Source organism: Anastrepha obliqua, chromosome 1 (assembly GCF_027943255.1).
Source record: "Anastrepha obliqua isolate idAnaObli1 chromosome 1, idAnaObli1_1.0, whole genome shotgun sequence".
Classification (NCBI taxonomy): domain Eukaryota; kingdom Metazoa; phylum Arthropoda; class Insecta; order Diptera; family Tephritidae; genus Anastrepha; species Anastrepha obliqua.
In genome coordinates, this window is record NC_072892.1 from 23,237,832 (window position 1) to 23,250,967 (window position 13,136).

Here is a 13,136-nt window from a genome sequence, read left to right on the forward strand (position 1 = left end):
CAATACTTAAAGTGTATATATCTATTTGCAGCTTACATGTTGCCAAGGGCATAGATTTATCAACTTTGTCTTGAGTAATGTGGAGCATAGTGCCCAGTTTAGCTAACTCATCCGCCTTAGAGTTGCCCTCAATGTTCAAAGTTGAAAGAACTTGGCTCCACTTGGTGTGTCCAACTGGCGTGCTTTGCTAAAGTCAAGCAGAAGAAGATTCGCTATAATAAAATATCGATTGCTAAAAACAATGTTTTGAGGTAATCTTCCTGTATGATCTGCTGAGAATAGTGCGGCAAAAGATATCCTGGCCAGAATAAATAAAGTAATTGGCGCATATGCTCAACTGCGCCAAATCTGAAACTCAGCACAAACGAGACTATTTAAATCAAATGTCAACTGAGTACTGCTCTTTGGCTGCGAGTCCTGACTTGTAGCCGACCATCTAATGGGAAAAATTCAAAATTTTGTAAGCAGCTGCTCTGGCGTACTATCAAGGTGTGGTGATCAAACGTCATCAGCAACGATGAGTTATATAAAAAGTGCAACTTGCGGTCAATGGCGAAACATATAACACTACGAAAGTGGAGGTGGATAGGCCACACACGGCGAAAAGATGCAATGGAAGTCTGTCGACAAACGCTTGGTTGTTGATGAAGTTGATGAATGCGGGAAATCGTGGAACGCGCTAAAAATAATAGCCAAAAATAGGACCAGATGGAAATGCTTTATTGAGGTACTATACTCCAATGCGTGTTGGCTTCATATTGCATGAGCATTTGACTATGAGAATACTCTGTTAACTAAAAACAAGAAATTGAACTTCGAATTGCTGCCACATCCACCGTATTCACCAAATTTGGCTCTCAGCGATTATTGGCTGTTCGAAGACCTAAAAAAAATGCACGCCGGTAAAAAATTTCGCTCGAATGAAGAGGTTATCGTTGAAACTGAGTCCTATTTTGAGACAAAAGATAAGTCGTTCTACCAAAGTGATATTCAAACAGTAGAGCGGCGTTGGAATGATTGCGCCATGGTTCTTAATGGAAATTACGTTGATGAATGAAGCTAATTTTTAACAAAAAAAAACGTATTTTCTTTGTTAGGTTCGGGACTTTTCAGCCCATGTGTTATTTCTTACTTTATTTGTATAATAAATAATAATAATTCAATATTTTTCGCACACAGAGTCTAACACCAACGGAAAATATTCAAAATTTTATTTTTTTAAAGGAAATTTATCAATCATATTAGCAGACAGTATACGAGTATGATTGTTCTAACAAGATTTTCAAAGCGAAGGCAAGCAGAATAACAGAATAGCAAATTAGTGCACAAGTGGCTGTTTATTTGTAGTTTTTCATGTTTTGTATTCAAATTGATTTACTTCGCAATCTCACTGGAAATACAGATATATCAATATATAGATAGTTTGCAATAAAATTCATTTAAACGAAATTCGAATAACAAAAGTAAATGCCTACGAGTGCGAATATTTGAATAAAACTCTTTCATGCGGAAGTATTCGAAATGAAGCACATAAAAATAGTACAAAAGAGTATCAAAAAATAAATTACACATACACATGTATGTATGTGTGTGTATGCATGCACGCTGTCCTAGATAAACTCAAAATACTAACAAAGCAAATTTAAGCAAAAAGCATTGTTTCGAAATACATAAAATTTTGAATTTTGCATCACTAAAACTGCCTCCTCAAGTGCACATCACAACCTACGACCCACATACCAACATACATACCTATATTTGAAGCATTTCCGAACGTTTTGCACAATTTGCCACTCCGGTACTTTCGCTTAAAATATTCAAAATCATTTATAAGTGTTCAAACATAAGTGTTTACAGTATTTTTGGATTGGAAAACATGGATAGTCGTGCACGCTTATGGACACTGCTATTATTTTGGTTTGAGGCGAACAAATGGAAAGGGAAAACATGAGTCGCTTGCGTTATGAGTTTGGAATTTTTGTGCACTACAAAATAATCGCTGGACTATGTCCATGTCGTTGTAAAACTCATTAATACGCTATTCGCTCAGCAACACGCAAGGGTCCATACATACATTTTTTATTTTTCAACATGGAAATAAACATTTCTCCCAATGGCCCCGGCCATTTTTTTTAACCTCTCCAAAAAATAAGATTTGTCGAACTCTCCGAACTCGTCTCTGTCTCGGCGATGATATCCTCGTTGCTCTTGCTAGCCATTTCTTCGTGTTAGGGAAAAAGAAAAAGTCGCAGGGGCCGGATCGGTTGGATACAGGGGGTGCGGCAGCAATTCATGCAGTTCGGCAGCGATAAATGTGGTGATGCGTTATGGTGCTGAAACAAGAACTTATTTTTCGCCAAATGCGGCCGTGTATTCTTCAATTTTTTTGTGAAAGCCGTCCAATAACTCGCTGTAGATTTGTACGGTGATCGTTCTTCCTTTTTCTAAAAAATCCATAATGATGGCGTCATTCGCATCCCAAAAAAATCGTCGTCATGACCTTCCTGGCCGATGAAACTTTCTTCGCCTTCTTTGGAGCAGATTCATCTGAAGAAATCCATTGTTTTGATTGTTGCTTAGTTTCTACTGTGTAATGATGAATCCAGGTTTCATCAACGGTGACAACTCGATGCAAAAATTCCTTCGTATCTCGCTTAAATTGCTCCAAACACTGCTTCGAATTTAACACCCGCATCAGTTTGTGGTCCACCGTGAGCAATCGCAGTACCCATCGGGTCCACAATATTTTCATCGTCAACTTATTGTGTAAAATATTAATTGACGTTCCGGTCGACACAACTATGGCCTCTGTTACTTCGTGCACTTTCGCATGTCTGTTACTGCCGCGCCATACATCCTGCTTATATAGACATGAATAGAAAAAGTAAAGAAAAATAGGTCGTTGTTTCTCTATAGAACGCACTTGCATACTCTATAGAACGCACTTGCATACTCGTATATCAGCTACACCCAACATCAATGGACGCAATTCTTGCAAATGTATTGGGTATACTTTGCTGATTGCCTTCGTAAAGGCAATTTTGATGCTTTCCATTTCAATTCAACCGGGCTATTCGGGTCATGTTCTTCGATTTCGATGTAACTCAAATATGTTCCTCTCTGGTCAAAATAATGAGACACGTATTTTTTTGTTCGCCCGAAAAACATTTTTTTCAAGAGTTATCGGCAATTTTGTTTTTCGGCTCAAATTCGATTTTTTTTAATTATGTAAGAAAAATTTTTTTTTAAATGCCCATAACTTAGTCAAAAATGAACCGATTTTAATAATTCTGGGTTCAGAATGATCGTAATTACTTACACGAGCGACTTCATGCAGAAACAATTGCAAAAAAGTAGTTGAAAATTTTTTATTTAGCAAAAAAGAAAAAAATTTAAATTTTTTCGAAATTCAATATTTCAAAAAGTGTATTTTTGTTTTTTTTATAACTTTTTTTAAATCAAAAGGACATCTCAAACTTTAATTGAGCTGCATGCCTAGTAGCTAAAATGCGTTGTTTTTGAGTAATGAATTTTTGAGTAAAAAACCGTGTTTCGCACTTTTTGTTTTTTGCAAAATAAAACATTTTCAACTTCTTTATTGCAATTGTTTCTGCATGAAGTCGCTTGTGTAAGTAATTACAATTATTTTGAACCCAGAATCATTCAAATCGGCTTATTTTTGACTAAGTTATGAGTAATTAAAAAAAAATTTCTTATATAGATTCTTTCCATTTCAATTCAAAAAGGCTATTCGGGACATGTTCTTCTATTTCGATGTAACTCAAATATGTTGCTCTCTGGTCAAAATAATGAGACACGTATTTTTTTGTTCGCCCGAAAAATTTTTTTTCAAGCTTTATTGGCAATTTTGTTTTTCGGCTCAAAATCGATTTTTTTTAATAATATAAGAAAATTTTTTTTTTAAATGCTCATAACTTAGTCAAAAATTAACCGATTTTAATAATTTTGGGTTCAAAATGATCGTCATTACTTATACGAGCGATTTCATGTAGAAACAGTTGCATAAAGATAGTTGAAAATTTTTTATTTTGCAAAAAACAAAAAGGGCGAAACAGGTTTTTTACTCAAAAATTCATTACTCAAAAACAACGCATTTTAGCTACTAGGCATTCAGCTCAATTAAAGTTTGAGATGTCCTTTTGATTTAAAAAAAGTTATAAAAAAAACAAAAATACACTTTTTGAAATATTGAATTTCGAAAAAATTTAAATTTTTTTTCTTTTTTGCTAAATAAAAAATTTTCAACTACTTTTTTGCAATTGTTTCTACATGAAGTCGGTCGTGTAAGTAATTACGATCATTCTGAACCCAGAATTATTAAAATCGGTTCATTTTTGACTAAGTTATGGGCATTTAAAAAAAAATTTTTCTTACATAATTAAAAAAAATCGAATTTGAGCCGAAAAACAAAATTGCCGATAACTCTTGAAAAAAATGTTTTTCGGGCGAACAAAAAAATACGTGTCTCATTATTTTGACCAGAGAGCAACATATTTGAGTTACATCGAAATCGAAGAACATGACCCGAATAGCCCGGTTGAATTGAAATGGAAAGCATCTTTTACAAATTTTATGAAGAAAGCATTAGTTCACTACATACATTTATCTAATTTATGTGTGTGTATACTATATTTACATGTGAAAGCGCAAAAGCTGTTTTCGCTCGCGAGCTCAAGAGCCTATCAGATACAGCCTCAACTTTATTATTCGCAAGCAATTGACTAAGAATCAATTATCCCGAATTAATAAAAGACACTCACGTTTATAAATCGCCTCAATTATGGTGTCAATAAACATAAAGGATGCTCCTTTAGACGCATTGAAACTTCCAAGAGGATCCCTATCATATCAGCTCTCTATTAATTGGCTTTTTTATGGCATTTACTTTGACTAATTACGAAGCAGAGACTTAGGTAAACACGAGTAGAGTTTAGAAATTGTGGCTTTAAAGACATTCTTCAACGCTTTTCGCATTTCATTTCTGGGATGAAAATGCAGTGGTATTTACCTCACGAGCTGCAGGGTTACTAATGCATTATGAGAAAGTAAACTTATTTATATGGTTTTGTATGCTGTCTGCATGATTAGTAGGTTGCAGCTAACATTAACCTGAATGGTTTGATTCGCGTCCAGGTAAATTATTCGCGTCTTTTTGATTTGGTCCATCAAAGCCATTTTTCCCCCTTGTTCACTCCTCGCGGGAGCATAGACTCCGTCTTGCGTTGGTCTCGTTAATCTATTTTGACAGGGTAAGTGATTAGCCTGTTGCTACCAGTCCTAAATAGTGGGGGATGCCCACCTGTCGTTGCTTAGGAACAACGCCTTCTTACTGCTTAGAGCGCCATCTGTGTTTCACATTGTTCTGCAGAAGGATTGCAGCACAGTTGATTCAGGACTTCGCCAAATTTGGTGTGTCTGCGCTATTACCGTGATTGCCCGCTTTCTCTTACTGGCGCCACTGATGCAATGTGTAACTGTGTGTTTTTCTTTGTTTTTGCTTGTTTAAGCAGCCACAATGCAAATAATGCGCTGACTTATTGTGCGGGAGTAAGGATGGCAAGGATAAGTAGTTTGGGGTTGAATAATGAGATTTTTTTGTTTTTTTAGAAACAGGGAAAGTAAGTAAATTTGGAAAAGTGCGAGGACCGTGCTTTACGTGGAATTCGAACCATATCCCCTGTGATGGCAGGGTAGTGCACTTACGCTAGACTACCATTTACCTAAGGGATAAATCATGGAAACATGGGATAGAGTGCGCAAAACTGAAACAAACTTTTGGTGATCGGACAGTATAGAACCTCTCAGAACTACTTTTTTAGGAGCAACATTACCCTGCTAGTCTATGCTAAAAACCAGCCTCGATAAACGAATTGGAAGCTAATATAGACATTATTAGCGAGATAAGATCGGTTCTGCGGAATAAAATTATATAAAATTTAGACGGCCAGAAGGTCTTCATTACATACAGTCGTTGTAGTCATAATACCGAGTTACCGGCAAAGTTGCAAAGCAGTTCTATTTAAGGTTAGCATACATTCGATCTACTTATTTGTTTCCTCAAACTATCGCGATAGTTGAAATGAGTTACATTCAATCTTTCAGCATGTCAATCTACGATTAAGTGGCCTGTGATCAAAGCAGCGAGCGTAGAGACGTTTTTGCTCAACCGATTAAGTAACGCCTTTCAACGCCTCACTTCCCATTGTGACCAAATTCCTTTTGTAGCGGTACATGTCAAACTATCAACCCATTTTTTTTTTTGTGGGGAGGGGAGGATAAAAATGTCAGAAACATTCAATTAATGCCGTCTCGCCAATGATATATGGGGCTACTAAAACAGACCTCCCCTCTTCGGCTAACTTCCACTCCGGGGCCGCTTTTGCACTAACTCGAGGGTAGAGCCGTGATTGTGGATAACAACCACAAAAGAAACCTGCGTCCAGGCTCTCTACTTATTACGTATGGAGGTTATACGTCGCTGATAGTCTCCATTACTCTATTTAGAAGTAAATGGAACTTCGAAAGTGTAATGTGCATTACCGTCTTGTATGCGTATGATATGGTCGTGAGCCGTCAACTCAAGCGTCTGTAACTGTTGTGGGTATGTCTGAGTCGACCTCCTCTGAAATACGGTTGGCTGTCTTCCAAAGGTAGTGGCTAACTCTTCACGTTCTCTTGCGAATCTTGGACAGCGCGTCTCAGCCTTCTCTGGGCAGGTAGAGCAAAGTGGTGAAGCGGAGAGACCAAACCTATGCACATAACACTTCTTCGTGTCTTCGCCGGCCTTTAGAAAATTGATCCCATCTTCGTTGCCATTCGACAAGTGACGCCATTCGCTATGCCAACTTTTAGTCGCTTGTAGGTTTTGTACCTTGCCTCGGATAGAGACGGTTTAGTTCAAGCTCTCGGATATTCAGTAGAATTTTCCCTGCAATCACGCAATTGCATCATCCGATACTGTCCGGTATGCACAGGGTACTCGCAAAGCACTCCCCCTATAAACCTGTCTGGCCCATCGTAGGTGTGTTTCTCGGGCTTGGGACCAAATGGGAGCGGCATATAACAGGATAGACTATCAACCCATCTCGTGTTGGCTGAAGATCTTTAAAATATCAAATATAGTATTGGTATTCTCAAGCTACAGCTAGGAATGATTAACAGCTTAAATATTTCTTTAGAAATAAGTAATGCGCCCTTTACTAAAGGGTAAATCTGAATAAACTCGGCTAAGTTCTTAAGTTACATTTTTATTATTATACTCGTACTAGATTATTCAATAATTATTAAAAATTTGCTTTTAAGGTGCCTGAAACTTATACTCACAAATCACATGAATTTTCTTTTGTAGGGAAGCGTTGCCGAGATTAGATAATTACAGAATATCAAAGCGCAATATGAAGCGGCCATCGATTGGTGAGCTGCACGGCGAGTTGCAAGAGCAGGTAAGCCAATAAAACGAAAAAATACTATGCATCATAATTTTAAGTACATCAAACACTTAGACTGATACTAACTAGCGAATGAGTATCGCATATTGCAAAATTCTTTGAATCAAATTCGTCATACATGCAAAAGAATGCAAGCCGTTAAGCATCTGCAAAAAAAATCAGTCATTTTTTTTCTGTTTCTTCTACTTTCACAACTACTGAAAGACCACTTCTGCTTTTATGCGTCTAAGTACGTTTATGTCGCTTATTTAGCCCACTCTGAATTACCAAAACTGTTTACAGCTCATATCAAAAATCAAACCATCCCATCCCCAAACTACAGGCTTATGACCTGAATAGCCGCGAACTTCCATTTTGTAAGCCCAACAACATTGTTTGAATGAACTATACTTTAATAGGTTGTTTAGTACTGGAATTCCAGGTAGACGTGAGTGGGTTGACAGTATACCTGGTCGGAAAGTTGGCTTTGGTGTCTACTGTAAGTAGCCAAAAGTAAGCATTTCGGCTCGTCTTCCTAAACACTGTAGCGTATTTCAGGCTGAAATTCTAGCAATTAATGGGGTAGCCGGCTAGTTATAGCCAAGTGGCGATTAAATCTCTTGGTAAAGTCGTCACTATTTCCATCATGTCCGCAAATACCGGGCATCTCTTAAGATAGTAGTCTGGTAAAATACTCAGTTTTTATACATATTTTTTAGGAGTTTTTTTTTTAAGAAAATAAAATGCGATCGTTTTGATTTTATAGTATGTTATTATTGACATCAAATAGTATACTTTTTTTACATATTTTTTTGTAGTACTGTGGCACCAAAGTAAACGTTTTACAAAAAAAAAATAGGTGGTCTGATTTCTACCCGAAAAACATACCTTTTTTTTCAAAAGTTCGCCATTTTATTATTTTCGAATTAATTTTTCCCATTGTAAGATCAAAACGATCGCATTTTATTTTCTTATAAAAAAATTCCTAAAAAATATCTATAAAAAATTAGATGGCGGAATATTTTCGCATCCATTTGATATTGGTGTTAGGGGATAGTGACATACTAGGAACTTGTAATACAGACAAATCAGCGAGAAAGGGTACCACCACTCGCCTCTCTCTTGGTGTGTAGATTGTAGGTATCCCACCTCTCAACCTACAAACTGCGTGGTGCAAGTAGCATTGTCACTTCAGCCAACATGACATAAGTTGATGGCCTGCCATGTAATGTGACAAAATTAATCTGCCCAAAATTGGACGTCAGGCGCTCAAGGACGCTACTTAATCGGTCAAGAAAAAACGGCTATATGTTAGTTGCTTTGAACACCGGCTACGATCTCCTAGGCCGACATGCTGAAAGATGGAACGTATCTCATTTTGACTATTGCAAAAGCTGCAAGAATGAGGAGGAGAAAGAATCTGTCAGACATCTTCTCTGTAGTGTCCCGTGCTTCATGTACGGGTTAGATACTTTGACTCATCGTTCTTGAATGATACTGATGGCCTTAGGGATATAAGTGTCAACCAGATTAATGGGTTTGTACTTAAAACTAAATGGTTTAACGAGTAGTAGCAGATTAACTGGTAATGTGGTATCACAATGGATCGGCAACGATCTAAGTGAGTTGGTTTTCAGACCGACTGCCATTTCTACCTACCTAAGTCAAACACGCACATTGCTCAATATTACGAGATTCCTTGAACTCAGAAACTCGAAAAATTTAATTTATTTATGCATTGTATGATACGAAAGCATTCATACAAACAACAAACAAACACTCTACAAGGCTCTCATCATGCCCGTCCTATCGTATGGCGCAGAAGCGTGGACGATGACAACATCCGATGAAGCGACGCTTGGAGTGTTTGAGAAAAAGATTCTGCGCAAGATTTTTGGACCTTTGCACGTTGGCAATGGCGAATATGGAACGATGACATAGCGCAGTGAATAAAGATCCAGCGGCTACCCTGGCTGGGTCATATCGTTCGAATGGGTAAAAACGCTCCGGCACTGAATATATTCGATGCGGGCAAAGATGGTGGTAGCAGAGGAAGAGGAAAGCCTCCTCTGCGTTGGAAAGATCAGGGAAAGGTGGAAAAGGACTTGGCTTCACTTGGTGTGTCCAACTGGCGCCGGTTAACACGAGAAAGAGACGACTGGCGCGCTTTGTTGAATTCGGCCAAAATCGCGTAAGCGATTGTCGCGTCAATTAATAATAAGAAGAAGAAGCATTTATATAAATATCTTTTAGAGCTTCAAAGTCTTGTTCACTCTTTGAAGGAGGCAAAGCTAAATAAGAATTGTTCATACATGGTGGCGCAAAATTAATCACTCTATCGGAAGATTAATTTCCATTCCATTTTTTATGAAACGAAAAATTTTAACAAAAATAGGATGACTTATTTTGTGCCACCTTGTATTTGGGGGTGTTTATATTATTGCGCGTGCACTGTAATTTGTGAATTCAACCTTTATTGGATATTTGGCCAAGCTTTTCCTTCTATTTGTGTGGCTGGGTTTGTATGACAAGCTTTTTCATGCCAGAAATAGACTCCGAGGTGTTTTTATGCCCTTAATAAATTTCAAGCCCGGATCCTACCAAATAGTAGTCACGCACAAATCCATTCGACTGCGGACTTAAAGAAGAGGGTTTCTGGTGGCTGCAAACGTCAAATTTACATTTTAGTTTGGATAAAATTTGTTACTCTTAAATTCATTTATGAGACGCCGCAAGTGCTCCGGGTATTATCTAATACTACAGATAAATAAAATATTATTCACTCAAACACATACGTTTCAATATAATATGTGTATGTATGTGTGTGACAAATACCCAGAACCCCTTCAGATGTTTATACTGGTTTAGTCCAGTAATCCTCAAAATATTTGCCAGGCTCTAGACGCTTAAATGAAGTGCCAATTGCACTTCAGTTCATTTTGATTAGTTAATAATTTTACATTTGTAGATGTGCATATGTGTGTATGGATATGCACAAACGAACTTACACACATACATACATATGTGTAGTGCCAAGTGTGCTTGAGCGTGAATTTGTTGCAAATATTAAATAAATAAAAAAACATTAATTTTACGAATACGGTTAAGGTAAACGGTTAATAAAAGAAAATTATCTCTAGAGTGACCTCAAAAATGTTGAACGAATGTAAGTCAAACTCAACATTTTTCTACACGAATATTTCAAACATTAGGTTGATCGATTAATTTTAAGTTGATGGGTTCAATATCTACTTTATCGTTGAAATATCGTAATTAATGAATGTCCAATTAGCAATCGATTCTCAAGAGCTATTCTATGTCACTATGTATGTAGATATGTGACATACAACTACAATGAAACCTCAATACAACGAGGAAAGAAAGAATCTCGTTACTTACAAAAATGCTCCATAGATATAACGAAAAAGGTTCGAGCATGAAGACCTTTCGAATATGTTGATGGTTGAAGTCTTGTTATCAAAAGCCTGTGCACGATTCTGAATATTTGACTATTAGAGTCCCGTTTGCAAAAGCCTCTATACGAGTATTACGAAATGTCCACTCAAATACCTCTACATAGCGAATTCTGATTTTTTTTTTCTTGTTCATTCCTCTCGGGTGCATAGGGCCTCGATAAGACTCTTCCATCGTACACGGTTCAGTGCTGTAATTTTTGCACCGTCCCATGAGATGTCAGCATCTGCTAGTTCGCGCTTGGAGAAGGTCGATCCAAGTGTTTTTTGGTCGACCGCGACCTCTGCTCCCTTTCGGGTTCCAGTCCAGTGCCATTCTCGTGATGCGATCTGGTGGTTTTCTCAATGGGTGACCTATCCATTATGGATTCTACTTAATAAAGTAGGATAGTGTAGTAGTGCATTAAGTGCACATTATCAGACTTGTTTTAATTGTTCTCAAAATAAGTTATTCAATAAAGCGCAAGTCGTTCTACCTGCACGACAAAACTGCAATCAAAAAGCTCCAAACTTTTTTTTCGAAGCCAAGCATTCCACACCGCATTATACAGGGTGACCGATGGGAATCTGACGTTTTTGAAATGAACAGTACACAGTTATTTTAAATGAAATATTTTATTTTAATACACAAAATTCTTTGTCATGACATGCCATTTGAAGATGAATATTATTTGTGAAAAATTACGTCGGGTAAATGGTGCCCATCCTCCTGAATGCAGTTTTCCAGCCTTCTCCAAATATTGGCCATCACACGAATCATCAGTTCAACATTTGAAACGCACACGAAAAAGTCCCTGCACGGTAATAACAGACCCGCCATTCTGCACAAATGCGTCATACGCAAACATGCGATGTTCAACCGTCCACCGCTCCATAGCTACTGAAACGGCATCGAATGGCGAGATTACTGGCTTGTAATTCGCCTCCCTACTCCTCTCACCGGCAGAGTACTAGCCATTCCAAAAACGTCAGATTCCCGTCGGTCACCCTGTACTTACCCTATAATTTGAAAGTACCGGGAATGTTTAAATAAAACAAAACAGAGTTAAATTTCAGGCAAATTTATTTTATCTCCTTCACATGTGCTAACATTTAATCCAGTCCTCCATTCCCCCTGGTAGGCCGACGATCAAATAATCCAGCACAATTTGGGCTCGGGCTTGCGTTATCATTTTTTGCCCAGATTTCCGGCCGTTTGCGATGTACAGCATCTCTCAAACGCTTCAAAACGGATAAATAGTGACGGTCCCACGTGCGCGGTTCGTTTAAATTAAACATTCCCGTAACTTTTTGATCATAGCGTACATATTTGAGGATTTGACACATGTGAAAAAATCGATTGATTGTTTTACGAGGGTGATTTGACAAGTCCGTACAAAAATAGAAATTTCTTAATTGTTTGGGGTAAACGACTGGGGGCTCTCCATGTAAAACATGTATGGGATAAACCTTTTTTTATTTGTCTGCTTTCTCCTTATAGTCTCGTTTTAGGCTTAAAACACTTCGTCCAACGCGGTTCTAGATTGTTAATCACCTCTCTGACTTTGCACGGATTCCTACGAACCTCGTATTCAAATTGAACAAACGAAATAACAGAATATTTTTGGATCAATCGAAAACTATTAATGCTTTATGCAATAACAAATCAAACTGTGCATTTTTTCTTTATTGTTTGATCTTGAAGTAAAAACGAAAAAAAAATTATAATATCTTTGGGCAAAAGTGTGCGGATATAAAATAAACGAAATTACACTTATAACGATTTTTTTCGAAAATTTTGCATTTTTCGTTGAATCGAGGTTTTGATATTATTATAATCTATTATTATATTATATTATTATGTATTATATTGATATAATTATAATCTATTATTTTAATAGTACATATAATATAATAATTTTATAAACGTCGTTTAATCGAGGTTTAACTATACTTTTTTTTTTAGTGAGATAATCCGACTCCCTACAAATTTTCTCAACATTAGTTTCATGCCTGCTAGCTATTGACCCGAATACAAATAATATTTCATCACATTAATTAATTTACGTCTAATTCTGTGATTTCAAATGAAATCTTTGATTCACAAAAACCCCCTGTCGCAGCATTGCCAAATATTAGCTTAGAATTACCAACAATCAATTCCCAATGCGTTCATTTAGCAATCATTTTTTCGAAGGCACTTCGAACATACAACTTTCGCAATAGCGAGCATTTT

The 13,136-nt window shown here is 37.1% G+C and overlaps 1 protein-coding gene across 1 annotated transcript in view; it reads left to right on the plus strand.

Moving 5' to 3' along the window:
- LOC129236045 (bumetanide-sensitive sodium-(potassium)-chloride cotransporter) overlaps nt 1-13,136 on the plus strand; it is a 51,852-nt gene that overhangs the window by 11,996 nt on the left and 26,720 nt on the right. The window contains exon 2 of the mRNA XM_054870233.1: nt 7,370-7,463. Within this exon, the coding sequence (XP_054726208.1) occupies nt 7,370-7,463 (94 nt within the window). The remainder of the gene's footprint in view (nt 1-7,369; nt 7,464-13,136) is intronic.